Source organism: Arvicanthis niloticus, chromosome 9 (genome assembly GCF_011762505.2).
Source record: "Arvicanthis niloticus isolate mArvNil1 chromosome 9, mArvNil1.pat.X, whole genome shotgun sequence".
Taxonomy (NCBI): domain Eukaryota; kingdom Metazoa; phylum Chordata; class Mammalia; order Rodentia; family Muridae; genus Arvicanthis; species Arvicanthis niloticus.
In genome coordinates this window covers 34,241,566-34,262,340 of record NC_047666.1, presented here as the reverse complement: position 1 = coordinate 34,262,340, position 20,775 = coordinate 34,241,566, and the positions used below count along the sequence as shown (strand labels likewise).

General features: G+C 42.3%; 1 protein-coding gene across 7 annotated transcripts in view; it reads right to left on the bottom strand.

Moving 5' to 3' along the window:
• Window positions 1–20,775, bottom strand: part of Slc25a26 (solute carrier family 25 member 26) — a 105,767-nt gene that overhangs the window by 62,715 nt on the left and 22,277 nt on the right. For 6 of the 7 annotated variants that reach the window (XM_034511420.2, XM_034511421.2, XM_034511424.2 and 3 more), the window contains 2 exons: window positions 3,430–3,534; window positions 1,956–2,003 (listed from right to left, as the gene is read on the bottom strand). The exons of the other annotated variant lie outside the window; for it this stretch is intronic. In XM_034511420.2, coding sequence (XP_034367311.1) covers window positions 1,956–2,003; window positions 3,430–3,534 — 153 coding nt within the window. The remainder of the gene's footprint in view (window positions 1–1,955; window positions 2,004–3,429; window positions 3,535–20,775) is intronic. 7 annotated transcript variants of the gene reach the window in all.

The following is a 20,775-nucleotide window of genomic DNA, read 5'->3' as shown; positions in this document are numbered from 1 at the left end:
CTGAACTAGTTCAAATGAGCAAGATACGTACGTATACAATGTCTACACACACCAAGCACAGCACAATACATATGACAGTGCTAGAAAATCCCAGAAAACAGATCTCGCTTACAATGCATGGACCTAAGCTTCAATCCCCTCCTAAAGGCTAGTTAGAGAAAACTATTTTAAAGAAAAAAAAAATCACACTGAACAAATAACACACAATTCCTGGTGGTTCTCTCTAAAGCTTCTGTGTATTTCTTATTGAAACAATCAGATGGCTCCAGACAAAAAGATCTGATATTACTGTCAGGATAATGTAAGGCTCAAAAGTCCTCGTAATGCAAAAATGTTGTTTAAAGCAGACATATCACTTCTGATTTGTCTCACTTGGAAGAGAAGCTACATTTCATTCCACAGTAATTCCTCTCTCGTTCCAGCAGAGAACAGACAGAGTAATACACCTCAAGCGAGGTCCGCTCTGAAGGCCTTCATGAGCATACATAATGCTCCAGACCCCAATTAAACTGCCAACACAGCACTGCCATTTCGAGTAAACAAAGTCATTTCAGTAAGGTCACCAAATTCGCAAGGATTGTAGCCAAAGAATTAATTACTAGCATGACATATGTCAAAACAAATTTTTAAAGAATGAAACAACAGTTGTGAGCGTGTGTTTTATCTTTGTGTGAAAAACTAATACTCTCTGGAATGGAAATATATTCATTTATTCAGCCCTTTTCAGAAAAATAATACACATTGATTACTCCCCCCCCCCCTTTTCCTGCATCCAGGTGTAAGCTGGGCACATCACACAGATGCAGTGAGTCAGAAAGAAAGGGCAAAAGGAGACTCACACCACTGACATTTCAGCCAGACAGTAGCAAGTAAAGACGGACCACTCAGTCTACCAAAAGGGGAGCTGTCAGGCTCTACAGCAATAAGGCTGCACTGCAGGCTGCTAGTGAAAAGCAAAGCTGTAGGCCACACCACACACTGCCGCTGCATCCTAAGGCTGAACATGCTTCTTGTGAGCCACAGGAGTGCCAAACAAGAGCCTTCAACCAACTTCAATATTCTATTAATTGCCTCATTATTTACACTAGAAATACTTTTACAAGTTAAAATGTTTTAGTCCCAGGACTATAAGAGGAGGAGGAAACATTGGCAAGTTCTTCCTTCTGTCACAGAAAACTGTGTCCTGGACCAAAATTGTTTCTTACATTGCACTGTATAAAAGATTAAAGCATGCTGTCTACAGCATTAGTGAGGTCATTATTGAGGGCCAAGTCTTGCTTTATCGCTCCCTCTCCCACCTCACCCCTCTCCAAAAAAAGCCAGTACAGCATATTAACTAGAAGGCACAAAATCAAAGGGCCAGGTTTCTCTCCAGAATGAGTTCCTCAGCCCACTGCACTTCCTATCAGGGACCAAAGCTACCTCCCTGTGGTGGGCTTCTGAAGCATGTGTCTTTGGAGTGCTTCTTACATAATCAACCTTGCAATGAAGTGCTGTCAGACACTTAGTTCTTCCTTACTGTTTCAGCTACAAGACACTTAGCTAAGATGACAATGACACCAGCCCGTTCAGCAAACCATCACAGGCATTCTTCTAGATGAAACAACTATGGTGCAACTGAACAGTTTCTGGGTGATGCCACTCTTCTTTCAACTTTTTTAAAGATTTATTTATTTATGTATATGAGTGCTCTGTCTTCCTGGATGTCTGCACAACAGGAGAGGGCATCAGATCACATTACAGATGGTTCTGAACCACCATGGAATGCTGAGAATTGAACTCAGGGCCTCTGAAAGAGCAATCAGTGCTCTTAACCACTGAGCCATCTCTCCAGCCCCTCTTTGATTTCTTAAGCCAGTTTCTCCAACATATTTCTGACATGTAAGAAATGAAATGTAAGTTCACCAGTCAACAGCCATCATTGTTTGGGACTTCGGGAGTAGTAATTGGGTTACCTCTCTTAAAACTGTGCTTTTATAGCCTCGGTACAGTCCTTGGATGCCCTGAAACAAACGAAAGCCAAATGATTAAAAACCTGGAACAACAAAGATTTGTGAAGAACATTCTAGAAAGAAACTTACAGGCTCTAAAATTTGAGTTCTAAGACACTGACTAGCCACACTTTTCCTGAGTTAAACATTCTAAAATGGTTTCAGCTACATAAGCCACAAGTTCATGATATCTCTAATAATAAAATAAGCTACATAGTATAACTAATAGCATTTTTATCTTTTGGGAAAAAGCTACATTATATACATATCCAAACTCCAGAAAATGTTCATTATCCTTTAATGTTAAAAAAAAAAAAAAGATGTACTTCAGAGATTTGCCAATAACCTCTTAGTAAAGTACATATTGCAGGTAATCCTAGTATTATGTGCTTAAGCACACATGTAGTCCAATAAATGGCCAATAGGAATGGTCTCATCCCTACAGCTGGTAACAGACCAGAAAGATATGGGATATGATGCACACCCCTGTCATCTCAGCACTTGGGAGGATGAGGAAGAAGACTGAATACCACCCAGGGCCACACAGGAAGCCCCACCTCCAAAACACAAACAACTAACAACTTTTTAAAAAAAACTTAAACTAAGATCAGTTCACATTAGTTAAGGAGGAGGAGAAAAAAGTCATTGTATGAGGCAACATAACGAGGTTCTGACTCGGACATCGAAGCAAAATGGAACAGAGGCTTCTGCTAAACTTATACAAGGAGAACAGCAGCATGCCTAGTAGCCACGCATCTAGAAGGGCAGATCCGACCACCGCCAGCATTTATCAGAAAGAGAGGGGCCATTACTTATTGTTTGTTTGTCTGAGGCAGGGTCAGTCCCTCTATCCATCTATCCATTATTTACCATCCATCTATTTGTAGCAGGGTCTGACTATGTGGTCTTGGTTGGCCTGGAACTCACTGTGTAAATAAAACTTACAAAGTTGTCTGCCTCTGGCTCCAGAGCACTGGGATTAAAGGCATGTGCTCCCATGCCCAGGAAGCAATGACAATTTCATATAACATTATGATGTTATGCTAATAATGTTCTGGTAATGATGATCAGCCCACTATTATACTTTTACATTAAATATTAATTCTCTCCCATGGGCCCTCAAACTTTAAAGCATGTTCTAAAAGAGTATCTTAGTTCCCTCAAGTGATTAGTCTGTCTGATTCTGACCCTGAGACAAATTACACTCAGGGCATATGCAGTGGTGGCACTTAATTCATGACTGCTTCAAAATTTGGGGAAAACAATGAAAATAACTCAAAAACAAAGGAAAACTAATCCCAGCAAAAATGTTACTGTAATTGAACATTAAAACTAGCCTAAAGTCCCTGAGGCTCACGCAACAAGCCTTCGGTGTTCTCACTAAGATACCATCTCCCTCTGCTGAGGGAGACAACAGGGGACCTAAAGGCAGCCTTACCTCTTCACTTAAGATAGTAGAAAAAATCTGCAAGGTCTTTGACGAAGCAGACACCTGTGCCCTCTGCTTAACCACTTCAGAAGGAACTCGAATCAAGCAGGCAACCTAAAATATACAAATATAATTATATCTGGAAAGGAAGTAACTGTTGTTAAAATTGACATCTTTTCATAAGCAAAACTACTAAGGCAAACATCATGTCAAGGTTTAATGCAAGGTGAACCTAAAATTCTTGAACCTTTGGGGACACACTGTCATCAGTGCCAAAGCCCTGCTCTGAACGAGTTCTACTCACTCTCTAACACCGTGTTCCACACAACTCTCAGTGGCAGGAAGAAAATTCAAGTCTTTGAATCTTCAACTCATAGAACAGTATGTCACACAGATCAACTTCTCAACCCTTTTTGGCCAAGGAATAAACCAGAACAACCTTTGCTTGACTGGAAGTAACAAACCAGGAGAGAGAAGCAGACTGTAAGCTGGCACTCCTACTCCTGCCTACCACACACCAGTCTCTGCCAACTCTCAAGCAAGCCTGGCACCTACGCATTCCCACCCAGCCCCATCATTTCCAGATACTGGTCCTGACTAGCCATACTCAAACCTAGCTAAGTCAACAGATAATTCCTAAATTGCCTTTGGTAAAGTGAAGGGGATTTAACACTGTAAAGGTTACTGGTCTGAATACTATCCACAGAGATCTGCAGGACTCTGGCCCGGCAAGAATGACCAAAGAGTTGCAGCTCTCCAAGGGGGAGCTTGAGCAAAGCGGGCTATTGGGCCTCTTCCATGGTTGCCACTGCCCCAGAGTTGATGGTCGGTAGCAGGACACAGCGGGCAGCCAGGAGCCAAAGTCAGGGGCACTAAGCAGGAAGTAGCTGGAGCAGCTTCCAGCTGCAAAAGGTTTGGGGGAGAATTCTCTTCTCTAAGGGTGTTACAGCTTGATAAGACAAGCACTCTCAGACGATCTTTGGTGAAACAACTCATGCACCTTATTCCTTGTGGATAGGACCTTATACACATTTTGGAGTGGGTTGGGGTCTAAAGGCAGATGCTGTCTGTTGGCTTGGTCTGAGATATTAGGAATGCCTGATCTGCATGTGGAGGGGCTTCAGGCCCACCTACATGACTGACTGTCACGATCCTCTTCATGGAGTGTCATGTTCATGTGTTCCAGGACAGGAACCTGGTTGGAAGTAGATTTAAACACCTACCATTCTCAATTATGAGAATTACCGGGGTTTCTGAATCTGCTCAGCCTTACCAGGTTTTCTGTCTGGTGGCATGGTCCACTGCCCCACAAAAGGCTGCCTGCCTTCTTTCAGAAATAGAAGACTAAGTAATTGTTCAAACCAGAAGGCACGAGTGGAGAAGGGTACTCACACACAGGGAGGAAGACATAAAAGATTGTTAAACTGTTTAAGCAGAAGGCTTAAGTCTCCACACAGCAGTACCTCAGATAGGCAAATACTTTCTGCATCTTGGCGTGCAATGTTTTGCATTTCACAAGGACAATAAATTCCAACCTTTAGAATATGAATATGTGTTCATATGTAAAGAATGGCAAGAAATGTAGAAAATTTTTTTATAATTTATTTTAATTTTATTTTATGTGCATTGGTATGAGTGTGTCAGATCTCTTGGAACTGGAGTTACAGACAGTTGTGAACTGCAATGTGGGTGCTGGAAATTGAACCTGGGTCCTTTGGAAGAACAGACAGTGCTCTTAACTTCTAAACCATCTCTCCAGCCCACAGATATTTTTTCAGTGACACAGATAGCCAGACCTGGTAGCACAAGTCTATAGTCTCAGCTTATGGGGTGGCTAGAAGAGGAGGATCCAACATTCAAGGCCTCCTTGAACAACTTAGCAAGAGTGTGCATCAAAAGATAAAGTAAGAGAGCTGAGGACATGGGCCAACTGGACCGCCTAGCATGTATGAGGCCCTAGGTCTATCTCTACTACACAAAATAAACTATGTTACAAACCAGGAAAAAAAAACAAAAAAACAAGCAAACAAACAAACAACAAAAACAAAAAAAAAACTGTTTTCATTATATAGTCCATGTTGGTCTTCAACTCACAATCCTCTTACCTCAATCTCTGGCACACATGTAGTAACATGCTGGCCAAAGTTTGTCTTTTCCCTTTAAAATATTGTATTCTTATTAAGTTTTTTGAGAATTTCATATATGTACACATTGTATCTTTGAGGTTTCTATGCATTACACACACACACACACACACACACACACATCCTGTAAGTCTAATTAGTGTTACCTATATGTGCATGGGTGTGGAGCTACCTCCTGGAGCATGGTCAACCTACCAGAGGCAGCCAACAACTCTCTAAAGCTCTTCAGCTGGGGTAGGCTGTGCCCTCCCCACCCCATGCTGAAATGCTGATCTTGTGTAGGTCTCGTACAGGCAACCACAGCTGCTGCAAGTCATGGGTGTGGTGGTCTGACCAGGTCTAAAGGACATTGTTTGCCCAGTTCTTCTTGATCTCTGTCTCCTATTATCTTTCTGCCCTTTCTTCCATGACATCTCCTGAGCCCTGGGAGGAGGGGATGTGAAATAGATGTCCCATTTAGAGCTGAACAAGCCACAATGCTTTGACCAGTTTTGAGTTTCTTTGTTAACTGTTGTCCTCTGAACAGAGAAATATTTGATTGTAGGCTACATTAATCTATGAGTATAGAGACATGACTTCAGAAGGTAGTGTGATGCTTTGTTCATTTATCAAAGAAACAGTAGATTTACCCTTGATTTACCCTTGGGGTCTATGAGCTCCCAGTCCATGGGTTCTTGGCCATAATTACATGTGTTTCCTCCTATTGATCAAGAAATGGTTACTCCCATAACATCCATGCCACTAGTGCACAGTGGGGCAAATAAGGTTACAACCAACCAACACACACACACACACACACACACACACACACACACTCACTCATATAAAAGTGTTTACTTGAAGTTACCCTAAACAGGGCATAATGTTCTTGCAAAAGCCATAGCTTGCCCAATAGAAAGCCTAGTGTCAGATGTGGGACACCTCCCCTGAGTTGTTCATGAGGGATATCCTGGAGACCCCTATGACAATCCAGGCTATTACAACTTGGTTGCCCACCAGAGCTTGACAGTTAAGACCCTATCACTGCAGACAGCACACACTTGGGTAACAGGACATGGAGAAATCAGGTTGGTGCTTCTTCGTCACTGGCTAGGCTTCCCAGAGCCAACAGTGCTACGCAGGCTGCTGGGGAGAAGGGTCATCAATAGTCTCACTTAGCTGAAGCTTGTTTGTTCAAAGCATGTTCTTCTAATTACTAATCACAGATTTTAATATAAGTTGGATATAACAAAAGGGGATTTTATTCTTTCCGAAACTAATGGCTCTAAGAGTTATAAAACTTTTGATGCCAAAAACACTAGTCACAAACATTTTGGACTCTTTAAGCTTATCAGCCTGTTACAGTGGTTCATCCACACTATTTTAGTACAAAGAAGCCAAAGACAATGACATTTAAATAAACAGCTTGTACATGTTCCAATAAAACTTTATTTACAAAAGCAACTAGCTTGCTCTAGGTATGAACACAACAAACTCTTCCTTGGTACTGTCCTCTGCATAGCACACAGCATAGATGTGTGCCTCAGTACTCTGAGGGGCAAGGACAAAGGTGACATGATGCGTGTGCTGTGGAGTTGACTGACATTGATCATCATCAAAGTAACAATGCTTTTGCTGGCAGACAACAAGAGAGATGGGTCTTTCGAAGGATACATCTTTTCCAAAACTGACATTTTAAACAATAAAAAAAAAAAAAAAATCTAATTTTTGTTTCTTCACTCATCAAACATTTGAATCCCACAATACCTAAAAATATCTGCAGTGGACTCCAACGTCTTCCTACCCAATCTCCCTTAAACTTAATTCAGTTCAAAAATGATATTGATGCCAACACTGTGCACAACCTCCCTGTAAACATGAACAAGGTATGCCCTGTTAGTTGGTGTGGTGAGCATGCCTGTAATCTCAGAACTTGGGATCAAGAGGCTCAAGCTTCCTCAACTCTGTATGGAGTAGAAGGTCAGCCTGGACTACATGCAATGCTGTTGAAGAAAAAGATAGAAGAAGAAAGAAAACAAATGAAGGAGAACAGAAACAGTGTTCTGTCTCTAATAAACAGTTGGTGAGGGCACAGGCAAGGGTTTCTAGAATCATGGAGGAGAGGGGGAGTACTGAGTCTAGGGTAGTGGGGTATTGGGTATAACCTCCAGACCCAGGGGAAACTATTAGAGATTATTTATTCAGTTGAAGAATCTTCCAAATGAACAGAAAGGTGCAAATGGAAAGGCGGGAAGAAGAAGTACAAGGAAAAAAGCACATGAACACAAAGACAGAGTGCTTAAGGGACTGCCAGCCCGTGTCAACACAGCATCCCTTGGCTGGCAGCCACCCAAGCCATAACCTATTATCAATGCACCAAGTCACAGTCAGGAGCTCCAGGAAATCAGACAGGAGGCCCCAGCCACCATCATACAGAGTTTGAGCTTCATGCCACAGACTTAGAAAGTGAGAGAGTTTAAGCAAAACTCAATTACCTGCACCAAGACTGTGGCGCAGGGTACAGTGTTGGAGAAAAGTAAGATTCAAAAACCAGCTTCTCGGCAGGAGACGAGCTAAAAGGCTGCCACAAAAGTCTGATGGAAGATGCCAGGAAATAAATCTGGCTTAGAGAAGAAGAATCAAGTTCAAAGAAAAAGACAGAATAAAGTCTCAGACTTGCTTTGTTAGACTACTCAGACTGCAGCCTGTAAATTGCTTTAATAAATCCCTTACTAATACATAGGTATATCATCAGTTCTGTTCCTTGAAGAACCCTAATACAGTGAAGTAAACAAGAAAAATACCATGGCTCGAACTACAGAAACCACCAGAGGTCAGATGAGGGCTGGCACCAGAAGGACAACACATCACCCAGAGAAAAAGCCAAGAGAGGAACCAAGACCAGGTGGTGCTCTGAGGAGCACCACCTCCTGAAGGGCAAGAAAGACAAGAGTCAGTCAGGGAAAGCCAGGGATGGGAAAGCCAGGCAGCTGCAGTGAGAGGCTTCCCAGAGGGGGCACACAGAGAGCCAGTCTGGGTTTAGAGTGCACTGGCCTGTATACAAGGCAGAGGCCACCCAGGCCCTTGGGCACCTACATAGGAGCCAAGACAATTGAAACATGTCTTAAGTGTAATGCATACCAGATCTGGAACAGGTAGTATGAGGAGGTAAACTATCCCATTATAAATTCTTCTACCCTGGTTACACACCAAAATATTAATACTATGGATGTGTGTGGAAGCAGCATAAAAATCACCCTGTTGTTTTTCACAATTTTTAATGTGAAATTACACCTACATTCTGTGCTGTGCTTCCAGTGGGTCTGCTAAGACAACTTTATCCTCATGCATAGGGCAGCAACCAGGGATGAGGCATCAAAGTCCAGTGTCAGTGTAGTGGGGCAAACCAGCAGTGGCATCTCAGCCATGCTCCTCCTGAGATCATCATATCACCCGGAGAGACAGGCCGAGTTGAGGCTCTTCCTATGGCCTTCCCTCCTCATGCATTTCTAGCCCTTCACACTCCAGATCAGAGACAGTAATAACAGTGACCATAAGTGATAACCATTTCTACAAACTCATTTAGTGATGAGTTTGCCCATGAGATGGGCAAGGGGCTTTAGACCACTACTGTGCTACTCTGAGTGACCTTGTAAGCAGTCCCCTGACCTTCCTCAGCTTCACTCTATGCCTAATGGTTCCACTTTCACTTCCTGACTAATGAATAAACATATATATTATATAATTGCATGAATATGTGTGATTTTCTTTAATAGTTCTGAAGCAGAAGTTCTTATAGTATCCATTAGATACTATTTATTTGTTGTGTGTGGTGTGGTATGTATGTAGTATATGTGCACATTTGGGCAAGCTCATGTGACTCACCTATGGACGTGCATGCAAGAGGCCAAAGAAAACAATGGGTCCTCTATTACTTTCATCTTATTGGTTTTATTTGGGGGGGGATGGTTGTTCTTGTCTTTCTTGTTGTTGAGACAGGCTGGTTCTTTCTCTCTCTCTCTCTCTCTCTCTCTCTCTCTCTCTCTCTCTCTCTCTCTCCCTCCCTCCCTCCCTCCCTCCCTCCCTCTCTCCCTCTCAACCTTCCTCCTTCCCTCTCTCTTTCTCTGAACCTAAAGCTCACTGATTAAACTAGGCATCCAGATAGCAAACTTCTGAAATGCTCCTGTCTCCAGCACCCTCCAATAGGGTTACTGGCCTACATGGCTATACATGGCTTTTGTGGGGGTGTTAGGGATGTATGGGTCCTCTTGCTTCCGCAGGAATTATCCTTACCTACTGAGCAATCCCAGTTTCTTATTCTAAGTTTATTTTAGTTTCCCATTATTATACCTTCTCTGTCACAAAAAAGGTCCTTCACTATTCTTTATTCCCAAATAAACTCTTACCTACCATATTCAGAGTATGAATGTGAGTGTGTGTGTGTGTGTACAGCTGCACAAGCACCTGTGCACATGCGCATGCTAAGTGTGAGTTCTAAAGTCAGTATGTGGTACATTGCTCAATGACTGTTACTTTGACACTTTTGAGACAGGGTCTCCCACAGAGCCTGAGGTGGCCATTTCAGCTAGGCTCCAGGGTTATTTCCATCACTGTCTCTCAATAATGGGGTTACAGATACATGCAGCCATGTCTGGCTTTACATGGGTGCTTGGGATTTGAACTCAGATCCTCTTGCTTTCTTACTGAGCACGCTTATCCACTAAGCCAACTACTGAGTCCTACTTAGTAGCATAATTTTTTTTTTTAAATTTTCTACTGACCCATAAGCAACTTGAGAATGAGAAAATATATATCAATCTTACTAATCAACTGAGGAAAATGAAAACTCTGTATTTTTATATAAAAAAAAATCAAAATACCAAAAAAGAAGAAAAACACCAAAAAGTTATACATTTCCACAGAAATATCTTTACTGATATTCTCTTATTTTTCAATTATCTTTTTATAAAATAGACCATTCATATATTCATATGAAAAATACAGTCAGATTACAGGTAATTTTTTCCTGCTTATCCATATTTTCTAAATTATTTGCAATTACAATGTACAAGTTCTGTGGACCAAAGACTCTATGTGAGGGAGAAAACAAAATGGGGCAGATTAAAATACACTTAGAGATACAGGATTAATACTAGATTTGGTAACAGTGTCTCTTTCTAAGTTAGCATTGATCTACAACAGAGCAATTCAACAGCTTCTTAGAGGCTTGAAACTGCATACAAATTGCTTCTTTGGGTAAGAGTGTGAACTTTCAGAAACCCACTGGAAACAGAGATGCAGAATTAAGTCCACTGACATCCACAGGAACCTAAAGACAAGCTCCCTCTGTCTACCACTCACCAAAGAACGAAAACACAGAAATAAATGGCAGAGAAAAGAAAGAAAAGGGCACAGTAATGCCTTATGCTTTTCAATTCAGGAGGTCAACAATGAAATATAACCCCAATATATCGGGAAAGTAGAAGCTGTCCACTTCTGAGGCTCAGCATAAATATTTATGGAACTTCATGCTTCATAACCCTTTATGCTCTTAGATTACATTTTTATTTCTTAAAAACACAGAAATAAAAGAAAAACTTGGAAAAGGTTCTCAGATGAAAGACCGTCTTGGCCATTGCCTGGTACAAAGGCCCCAGCATGGCGTCTGACTTCTGTGGCATGGCAATTTAGGCCCAAGACAGTCTACAAAGAAATGCCTCATCTATCTCCACCTGCTCCTCCATGCCTTCATCTGGTTTTTTTGATTTTTCTTCAATTTCAATGTGAGGGACAACAGAGCATTTCACTGCACAAGAATAAAGCATGGCTGAGTGCTGCAGATCTGTGACAGGAAATGCAAATAACGCAGTCCCCAAGTGGCCTGGCACATGTACTCTGTGGCATACTATCTCCTTATATACATGGGATGAATCCAGGACATGAGAATGGTGACATTTTCATTAAACCTGAGAATGCTTCACATGTGAACGTTATTTAAAAAGATAACTGTAGTTTCCCATAAAGGAATTACGCATGGAGCTAAGCATGATGGTACATACCTACAATCCTGAAACTCAGGAATAGAAACGGGAAGACCAATATAGGGCATTATAGCCTATGGGAGAGGAGACAGAGAGGTGTGTGTGTGTGTGTGTGTGTGTGTGTGTGTGTGTGTGTGTGTGTGTGAGAGAGAGAGAGAGAGAGACAGAGACAGAGACAGAGAGAGGTGGAGACAGTGACAGAGAGAGACAGGGGGTACCCTCATTGTTTTTTCAACCTTAAAATAGAAAATTGAATGCTGGGCTCACTAGATTTAATACCAAAAACATGATAAAACTTAACTTTCTTTGAAATAAAAACTTCTCTGAATGTTAGCTTACTGTTGCAGGGGGCAACCCAACCATCTATTAAATAAAACACAAAACTAAAAAAACTGCAACCATAATGTATGAAAGTGAGCTAGTGACCTTCAGCATCACAGTAAGAAAGCAACTAAGGACAATGACATCACCATTCTCTGGACTCCTGGTGTGGAAGTTACTAGAGGCCCAGGAAGCACAGGTTAAACCCAGACTCTGTGATCACCACTTCCAGAAATCATCTTCATTCAAAGCTGGCCATTCTTAGAAGCATTGGAGAGACTCAACTAACTTTAAATCAGTAAATTCCTCATATGGTGTCAAATGGCAATTCTGAAATACATTCTACAGAAACCCAAGAATATGCCACATATGCCAAGCAGAGACAGACTGTATCTGAAGAAAAATCAGTGTTGTGCTTTACAGAACAAACTCGGGGCAGACGGCGACAAGGAACATGGGGAAAGCGTTTATCACTGAAGACTTGGGAAGCGATTTATTTACTAGTATTCCTTGCCTCTTTCTTTTCATAGTTTCTCAAACTCTCTTTAGAAAGCGGGCTTCAATTCACAGCTAACATATCTTTCTATAGCACTATTTAAAATGAAGAAAACCTCTACAACTCCACGGCTCATTTGTGTGTCAAGTCTGCCATCATCTGGTTACATACAGAACTGCATCTGTTGGTGAACAGCAATTTGGAAATCGTACTTACATCTCTTATATTGTGACGTAGCTTGGTAAACCTTTCTTCTTTAAATGGCTCCCTCACTTATACAACAACCCCATAAGCACCATAAGAAAAATTTAATCTCTGTGGGTTCTAGTCTCTCTCTTAGGAAAACCAACACTGCCTATTGGTAACCCATACTGTACGCTAAGTGAACAACCTTCTCAATAGAAATCAACATACTGACCTGCAGGCCCTGGGCAGTAAATGTTGAACCAAAGGCTTCCCACTTCTATTCTCCATCACAGAAGTGAGTTGTGATTCATGTGAATGGAAGTCCTACTCATCAATCTGTAGGTTCCTCTTAACAAAGCTGAAGGTGAGACACACTATGACAGTAACTACTGTTTCTATAACATACCATCACATGCATAACAGTAAGCTGGGACAGTGTAATTTGGAAGGAATTATAGGAAGGGACCTCCTGAGCTGAAGAGAAGATATCAGGCAGCTTTCTGTAATACACAAGTGTCACTTGCATCCCCTGGCTTGTGGCTCCTCTCTCCACCTTTAAACCAGCAGCTTGGCATCCTCGGGGTTCCTGGACTGTGCTGCTTCCCTTCCTTCTTGGTGTGAGATGCTTGGGACTGCACTGAGCTCCCCCTGATGACTTAGAAATCCCCAGCTCTCAAGGTCCCCAGTCCTATCTTTCCAGTCTCTTCTGCCAAGTAACATTCTCAGGTTTCACATATCGGGAGAGGGGAGAGTGACGTTCTCTAAAGAGAAACAGTAAGTTCTAGAACATGTTTTTCTTATTTTAAAGAACTCAAAATGATCTGCATTTTTTGCCTCAACTGACTCTTTTTACTTTTTATTTAATATGCATGTACTATGTTCATATCAATCCCCCTCTCTCCACTCTCTCACACCTCCCCCCACTCTATCTCAAATTCATGGCTTCTTTTCCTATGTCTGGGGTTGTCTGCTTGACGTGTGTGTGTGTGTGTGTGTGTGTGTGTGTGTGTGTGTGTGTGTGTGTGTGTGTGTGTGTTGAAAACTAACCCACTAAGAGGCTCAGCTCTGGAAAAGACTCATTCTTCCTCTCTCCACAGTCATTAGTTGCCTGTAGTGGAACCCCATGAGATTTCCCCCACCCATATTAGTCATGTCAACTGGTGCTGTCATTGTTTAGGTGGCCTTACTGGTGAGACTTCATGAGTTATCTCTAGAAGACACAATCTTGCTGCAGAGTCTCTGGTCCTCCGGCTCTTGCATTCTTTCCACCTCACTTCCTGCTGTGTTTCCTTGGGTGTAATGCTTGTGCTATGTATTATCAGTTGGGGCTGGGCATTCCACAATCGGCTGTCCTCGGAATTCACCAGTTGTCTAAATCTGTAATGGTCTCTGTCTGCTGGGCAGGGGGTTCTTTGATGAGGGGAGAGAGTAGCACTCTCTGTGGGTATAAGGATAAGAAGTTAGAATATAGATAGGAACTACACCGGTTACAGAGTGGTGGCAGTGAGTTCTCCTCTAAGATCCATGACATCACTAGCTTTGGGGACCTGGTCATCTTTCCAGAACTAGGAGATTTCCCTCCTGGGCCTTAAGTCCAATTAGACAGCAGTTGGTTACTGCTAAAATTAGAGCTAGCTTGCCATGCTGGTCACTGTTATGGTTCATAGGCATCACAGCTACATAGGACAGTTTATTATTCCCTTTCCTTGGTAGCTTGCATCTCTCCCTCTGGTACTCAAATAGCTAGCCTCCGAGAGGAGGCTTTTGGGTCAGATGCAGCTCAATTCCCCTAGGTCCTGTGTCTGAAGTATACGGTATCTTTTGCAACTGTCTTAACTTTGACTGATCTGTATGCAAACAAGATGAACGGCAATACCCCACATTGTTGAGGAGTTGCTTGCACTCTCCTGTCCAACAACTCAAAAGATTTCTCATGCCTGGTACTGGAGTTTTGTCACACAGTCTATGGCTCTTAAAAGGAGCCATCACCCAAATGACATAACTTCATTTAAGATCCTTATGTGTTACCTTCCCCTCCTTCTTGGGGTTCATCCAGGTCATTCTCACTGGAGAATGTCTCTACAGTATTGGTTGTGTCGGGGGATACTCTCTTGACCTTTTATACTGTTTATTTTTAATGAAACCTGGGCATGTGGGTTTCTTTCATTGGTTATATGGCTGATGTGAACAGAGTGGGGTGGGCCAGGGCTCTAGCTGCGGGTCTTGGGCTGGGTATGGGGACTGGGGAAGGAGCAAGTGGACTAGGGCCAAGCAGACTCACCAGGCTGGCCAGAGCACAGGCTGTGTGAGCAGTGCTGGACATGTGGGCCAGATATGGTTCAGGAGGGACAAAGTCGGCTGGACACAGGGGACTGGGCTGCCACACAGTACGAAAGTCCTGGGCCAAGCCTGGAGTTTGGGGATGGTGTAGGCTAGGTTCACCAGATTGGATTGGTACACAGGAAGTATAAACAGCGTTAGGCCTGAGGACTGAAGAAGGTGCAAGTGGGCTAGAGTCAGGCAGGCTCACCGGGCTGAGTCTGGGTATACAATGTACAGGCTGTGCTGGGCCTGGAGGTTGAGTATAGCACAGGCAGGAACAGGTCAGATGGATACCTTACCCAAATGCCTATTACCCAAGTCCTGTACTTTCTCTTCCTTACCTCTGTCATTTTATACAGAACATAAAAAAGCAGAAATCTCTGCTGAGCTCCTGGCAGTACACAGAAACGCTGGCCTCATTCATCATCCTCCATGGTGTTTTATTGTCCACACACAGCTAAGAAATCTTCAGCAACTCACTCACTTTTGAGTTTAATGTTTCTGTATTTTTGTATCAAAGCTGTAAAACTGTGTCACAAGGCAATTTATGTGGCATGAAAGCAGAAATAGCATTTATTAGAGTTTGTGTGTGAGGTGCAAGGCTGAGCACTGTGTAAGTACTGCGTTATTTCATCCCTGTAAGAACTCGGAATAGGGCAGTAGGCAAGCCTGTTTGTCCAGATGAAAAGGGCAGAAGCTCCATGAATCAAATAGTGTATGACTCTGTGTGTGTGTGTGTGTGTGTGTGTGTGTGTGTGTGTGTGTGTGTGTAAAAGTCACAATTCTGACCCTCATCTATAATTTGAAAATTGATGATCCCTGTATCACAAGTCCTCAAAAAATAGTCCCTGGCCATTCAATAAACGAATCCAATGATATATTTCATGTGCTACTCAGAAATACAATCAACAGTTCTTACTCTGCTTCCTAGCACCTGTCATGGGACCAGCTAGATATAGCACACACGAATAGAAGAAATCACAGAGCCACAGACAAGGCAAATCAGTGATTCAGGCATTCAACTCATTACCTTTCCAAGACCCATAATCTAGCCAACCAGAAGATGGGCACTAGGAGGAAAGGCCACATTCACAAGTCAGCACTGTCCTAAAAATGAGTTTGCCTCTAACAAATCTCGGGTTCACACATACATAGCTAAACCTAACTTCCTTTGATACTGCTGTCCTTAGAAAGAAGACCTCTATTTTCCCATTCACAACATTACATGTTCACAGCTCAAAAGAGTTCCTTCAACTTCATCACAATGTCTGAACATCATGTTGTTACTACAAAGTTCAATCTAATTTATTCCATTAACTGATATGTTTCCAAAACCCAAAATTAACACATCTTCCCTTCCCTCTTCTATATTAACTAAATAGCATGATCAATGAAAGATGACGTTGGAACCATAAATCAATGCCATCTGCACTAAAGCTGAACACTGTATTAGAAAAAGGAGAATTTTCAAGATGCAAAAACTGCAAGGGTTAGAAGGGACATCAGCAAGAACCTTTCATCAGATCTCTCAGGTCCTCAGCATGTTCACATGTGTCCCATAAGTGAATAATCACGCAGGGGGTGCCAAGTCAGGGTGAGCCCTGTCTCATGCCTCCTCTTCTTGCCTGTGCACTGGGCCTGAGGTGGCTGGGACAGCTGAGAAGATGGAATGTCGTGGACTGTATTGAATCAGTAAGCTCTGCTGGAGCTCTAGCAGGCACTCAACACACATCAGTCTACAAATGTGTTTTAGGAGTGTCGCAGAGAAGCTCTTCTAGAAAACATTGTTTTCCCTGCTGAGTCCTCTTTAACCTCTGAGTTCACTGTCTCCCTCTGTGGCCCCTCCTCTGGCTCTGATGACCTCTAGTTTACCAGGCTCTCCATACCCAGACAGCTGCCAGACAATGATCTAGGAGGCACAGCTAAGATCATGCTGCTCTTTTGTGCAGAATGTCAAAGAGTGAAGACCACGCGCCTAACCAGACCAGGCAGATCCTCTAGCCTGCAGTGCCCCCTCACCTAGACGCCCCATCATTACACCCCCATTTTTAGGAACTTGAAAGTGCATGCCAAGTGCTCTACAAGACTCTTTCTTGCTTCCACTCAACAAAACATCACATTGTATAATGCAAGGTAATAAAAAAGGTAATAAAATTGTATGCTAGTTTGCATTTTTGTTAAATGATATCTTAGCTACCCATGCCACTGAAAAAGAAGCAAAAAAAATTAACTATGTAAGGTGAGAGATACATAAACTTGTTCACTATCGTTAACCATCTTACTATCTATGCCTATTCCATAACATCAATGTATATATCTTTTTTTTTTAATGTATGTGAGTACACTGCTGCTTTCTTCAGACACACCAGAAGAGGGCATCAGATCCCGTTACAGATGGTTGTGAGCACCATGTGGTTGCTGGGAACTGAACTCTAAGGACTTCTGGAAGAACAATCAGTGTTCTTTACTGCTGAGACATCTTCCCAATGTATATATCTTAAATACATACAGTAACATCTACTTTTATAAGTAAGTTAAGAGCAGGAGAGATGGCTGTGCAAGGGTAAAAACCAGAGTTCAGATCCCCAGAACCCATATATCTGGGTAGGCATGGTGACCACCTATAATCTCAACAGTCAACAACCAGAAGACAGGTGATCCCTGAGGCAAGCTGGTTGTCTGGTTAGCTGGACTAGATGAATCAGTGAGCTGTCTACTCAGCAAAAAGCTGCTCCCCCTCAATGAATAACATGGAGAACTATAGATAAGGCACCAGATGTTAATTTTGGGCCTCCGCATGCATTCACACACACCAGGGCTCATATGTGTGTCCTCAAACATGCATACACATACATATGACACACAAGCAAATTAGCTTAAATCCATCAGGCTCAAAGATTAAGCATTCTATGAGACATTTTCTAAACCAACACCCCATCACCTATACCATTCCAGACAAAACCAACTATACTTTCCTTGCCTTTAGGATCTCACTCTACCATGGACTTCCTTTTCTTAAAAAACATCTGGACCACTTGAGTGTATTACATGTTTCTTGCCCACTTTCTGTCCCTCTACCTCAGCCTAGACATAGAAGAGTCAGATCTAGATCCATAGTGTCAGGCAAAGACAGCAAAAGTGGAGGAAACAAAGATGAAATGAACAACAGTCATCAATAAACAAACAAATAGTCTAAGAAAGGCATAGAGCCGTCTATACGATAATACAAAGGGCAATAAAGATAGGTAGCTTTTACTGAAAAACTTTTTATATAATTCTATGGTTTAGAACTGCTAAGAAGAAATAGGTCTGCCTACTTGATATACGCAATGCACTGTGTACAACAATGGATCCCAGGCACACGGGAAAGCAGGATGAAGGTTCCTTGAGCATAGGCGTGTATTCACATCACATCAAAGAGAAAAAGCACTTGCTTGATTTCAGAGAGGTCAGGTAGGTAGCAGTTAAGTGTTAGCCTCTAATTGCATAGGTCACAGAGGACACACGTCTCCTTATTCATGTTCAACCATAAGCAGCTCCCCCAGCAGCATCACAGAGAGTTCCTTCTGATTCAATCACTGCACCGCCTGGGGCCAAGGAGAGGAGACCCTATTGTCCATCTGTGCCCTGTGACTCAGTTACACAACTGAGCAGGAGTTGAAAAATGCTACAGCTGTGGGAAGCTGGCTTGTGGTGTTGTGCCTGGAATCCAGCACTCAGGAGACTGAGACTGAAAATCAAGAGTTTAAGGCCAACCTGGCTATCAAGTGAGACCCTAACTCAAAAAACTGTTTAAATGTACGGGATGGTTCACATATATCTACAACTACTGTCAATGTCCATCATGAATAATTCAAAATATAAAATTATTCAAAAGTTTTAACTGGGAGCTGGAGAGATGGCTCAGTGGTTAAGAGGAGTGGCTGTTCTTTCAGAGGTCCTGCGTTCTGTTCCCAACACTCACTCGGGGGCTCAGGGCCATTCTGAGTCCAATTCTAGACCATCCAACACAATCTTCTGAGCTCTGTAAGCACAGATATGAATGAACGAATAAACATACATATGTACACACACACACAGAGGCAAAACAATCTTACACATAAAACAAAATAAATCTTTTAAAAAATGTTTTTAATTCCTCTATTACCTTGTTCAATGGTTTTTGTTGTTTTGCTTTCTTTTTTATTTATTTCTTTTCTTTATTTACTTACTTAGTTTGAGGCAGGGTCTCCTTAAGAAGCACTGGCTGGCTTCCAACTCACAGAGATCCACCTCCCTCTGCCTCTCATGTGCTGGGCATAAAGGTGTATGCCACCACACACAGTGGTTCTTAAAGGTCATAATGAACATTAAATGTTCATTTAATTTTTATGTATACACACACACATACATGTATGTATGTATGTATGTATGTATGTATGTATGTATTCAGGTTCCCTCAAAGTCCAAAGAAGGCTGTCAGATTCCCTGGAGCTGGAGTTACAGATCACTGGGAGCAGCCTAATATAGGTGTTGGAAATGAAATACCAGTCCTCTACAAGAACAACAAGTGCTCATAACTGCTAAGCCATGTCATACTCATTTTATGATAGTAACAGGATAAACAGACCAACTTACATCCATCCCCACTAGGCAAAACACAGCAAACACCAGCATGCACTCTGAGCTTTGTGTCTGAGAAACATACTTCAAGTCCTCAGTGCACTTAGCCAAGCAGATCATCTAGTGGAAACCTTAAGTACACTGTATCCAGCAAAAGCCTGAATGGATTGGTACACAGAAGGTCCAGCAACCTTTAGTTACCAGAGGAGGGAGGCCTTAATATAAAGTGTCTTTAGCAACAAGACTCTCCAACAGCATAGGCGTTTAAGAGCAGGCTGCAACACTCACACAACATCCTTTTACAGAAAAGTCAAGTCTATTTATGAGTATTGTTCCACCCTCAAAAATAACCCGTCTGTATGTAAGTGTGTGCTAGTGCTATCTAGGGTTTATCTGGCAGAGCCGCCTACCATCTCCAAAGACCTTCAACAGCCACATAGGCAGTTGATCCCATTGTGGTTGCTCCCTAGGTCACATATGGTGAAGTGCTGTTAGAAGCTGTCAGAATGGCATGTATAAAACAAGGTACTTGATCTCCTGGATGTTTCTGTCTTAAGTGAGAATGGGTTTGGAGAGCACTAGCAAAGGCACCCGTGCGGGGCACCTCCATGTCACTGTGCATACACTTCATTTACATGGGACTGCTTTTGGATGTAAAGAATTTTCAACGTTCTTCCATTTCTAAGAGTAACAAAAAACAAGCTCCAAGAAGCATAAGATAGAAGAAAAGTAAAATCTGAAAGCCGTTAAGGAGCATCACCACTGCTGGGTCATGGCTCCCACACTACTAAAGGAAAGCTGCCGCACCTTGAACCTCATTACGGATTCTGCTTATCACAGGGCTTGTTTTGTGTGTGATGAAAGCTGGGCAGGGAGATAATTGAGGTAGGGATTTAGAGATTTGGTATAGCAAACTTCCTAATAAAAATGGCACAAATGGGACTCTCCTTGCTGTGGTTACATATTAAATCTTATTTGATCGATTTCTCTGTATTCCAAATTACAAGCAGAAGGCAGAAGGTTGTGATTAGAGTCATATTGATTCATCATTAACATTTAATCAAGCCTCTACTGTGGCTACAGGGAATGCTTACTTTGGCAGTGCTCTTTTCTTTCCAAGTTGCCTTTATTGTCACTACAAGGAAACTGTGGATCTATTCAATACCCACGAGCTGCAACATAACAAGCCTGGATCCAAGCAAAGGCGCTGCCTGGGAATGGCGCACAAACTCGTAACCTGGGCTGGGCACCTCTGAGCAATGAC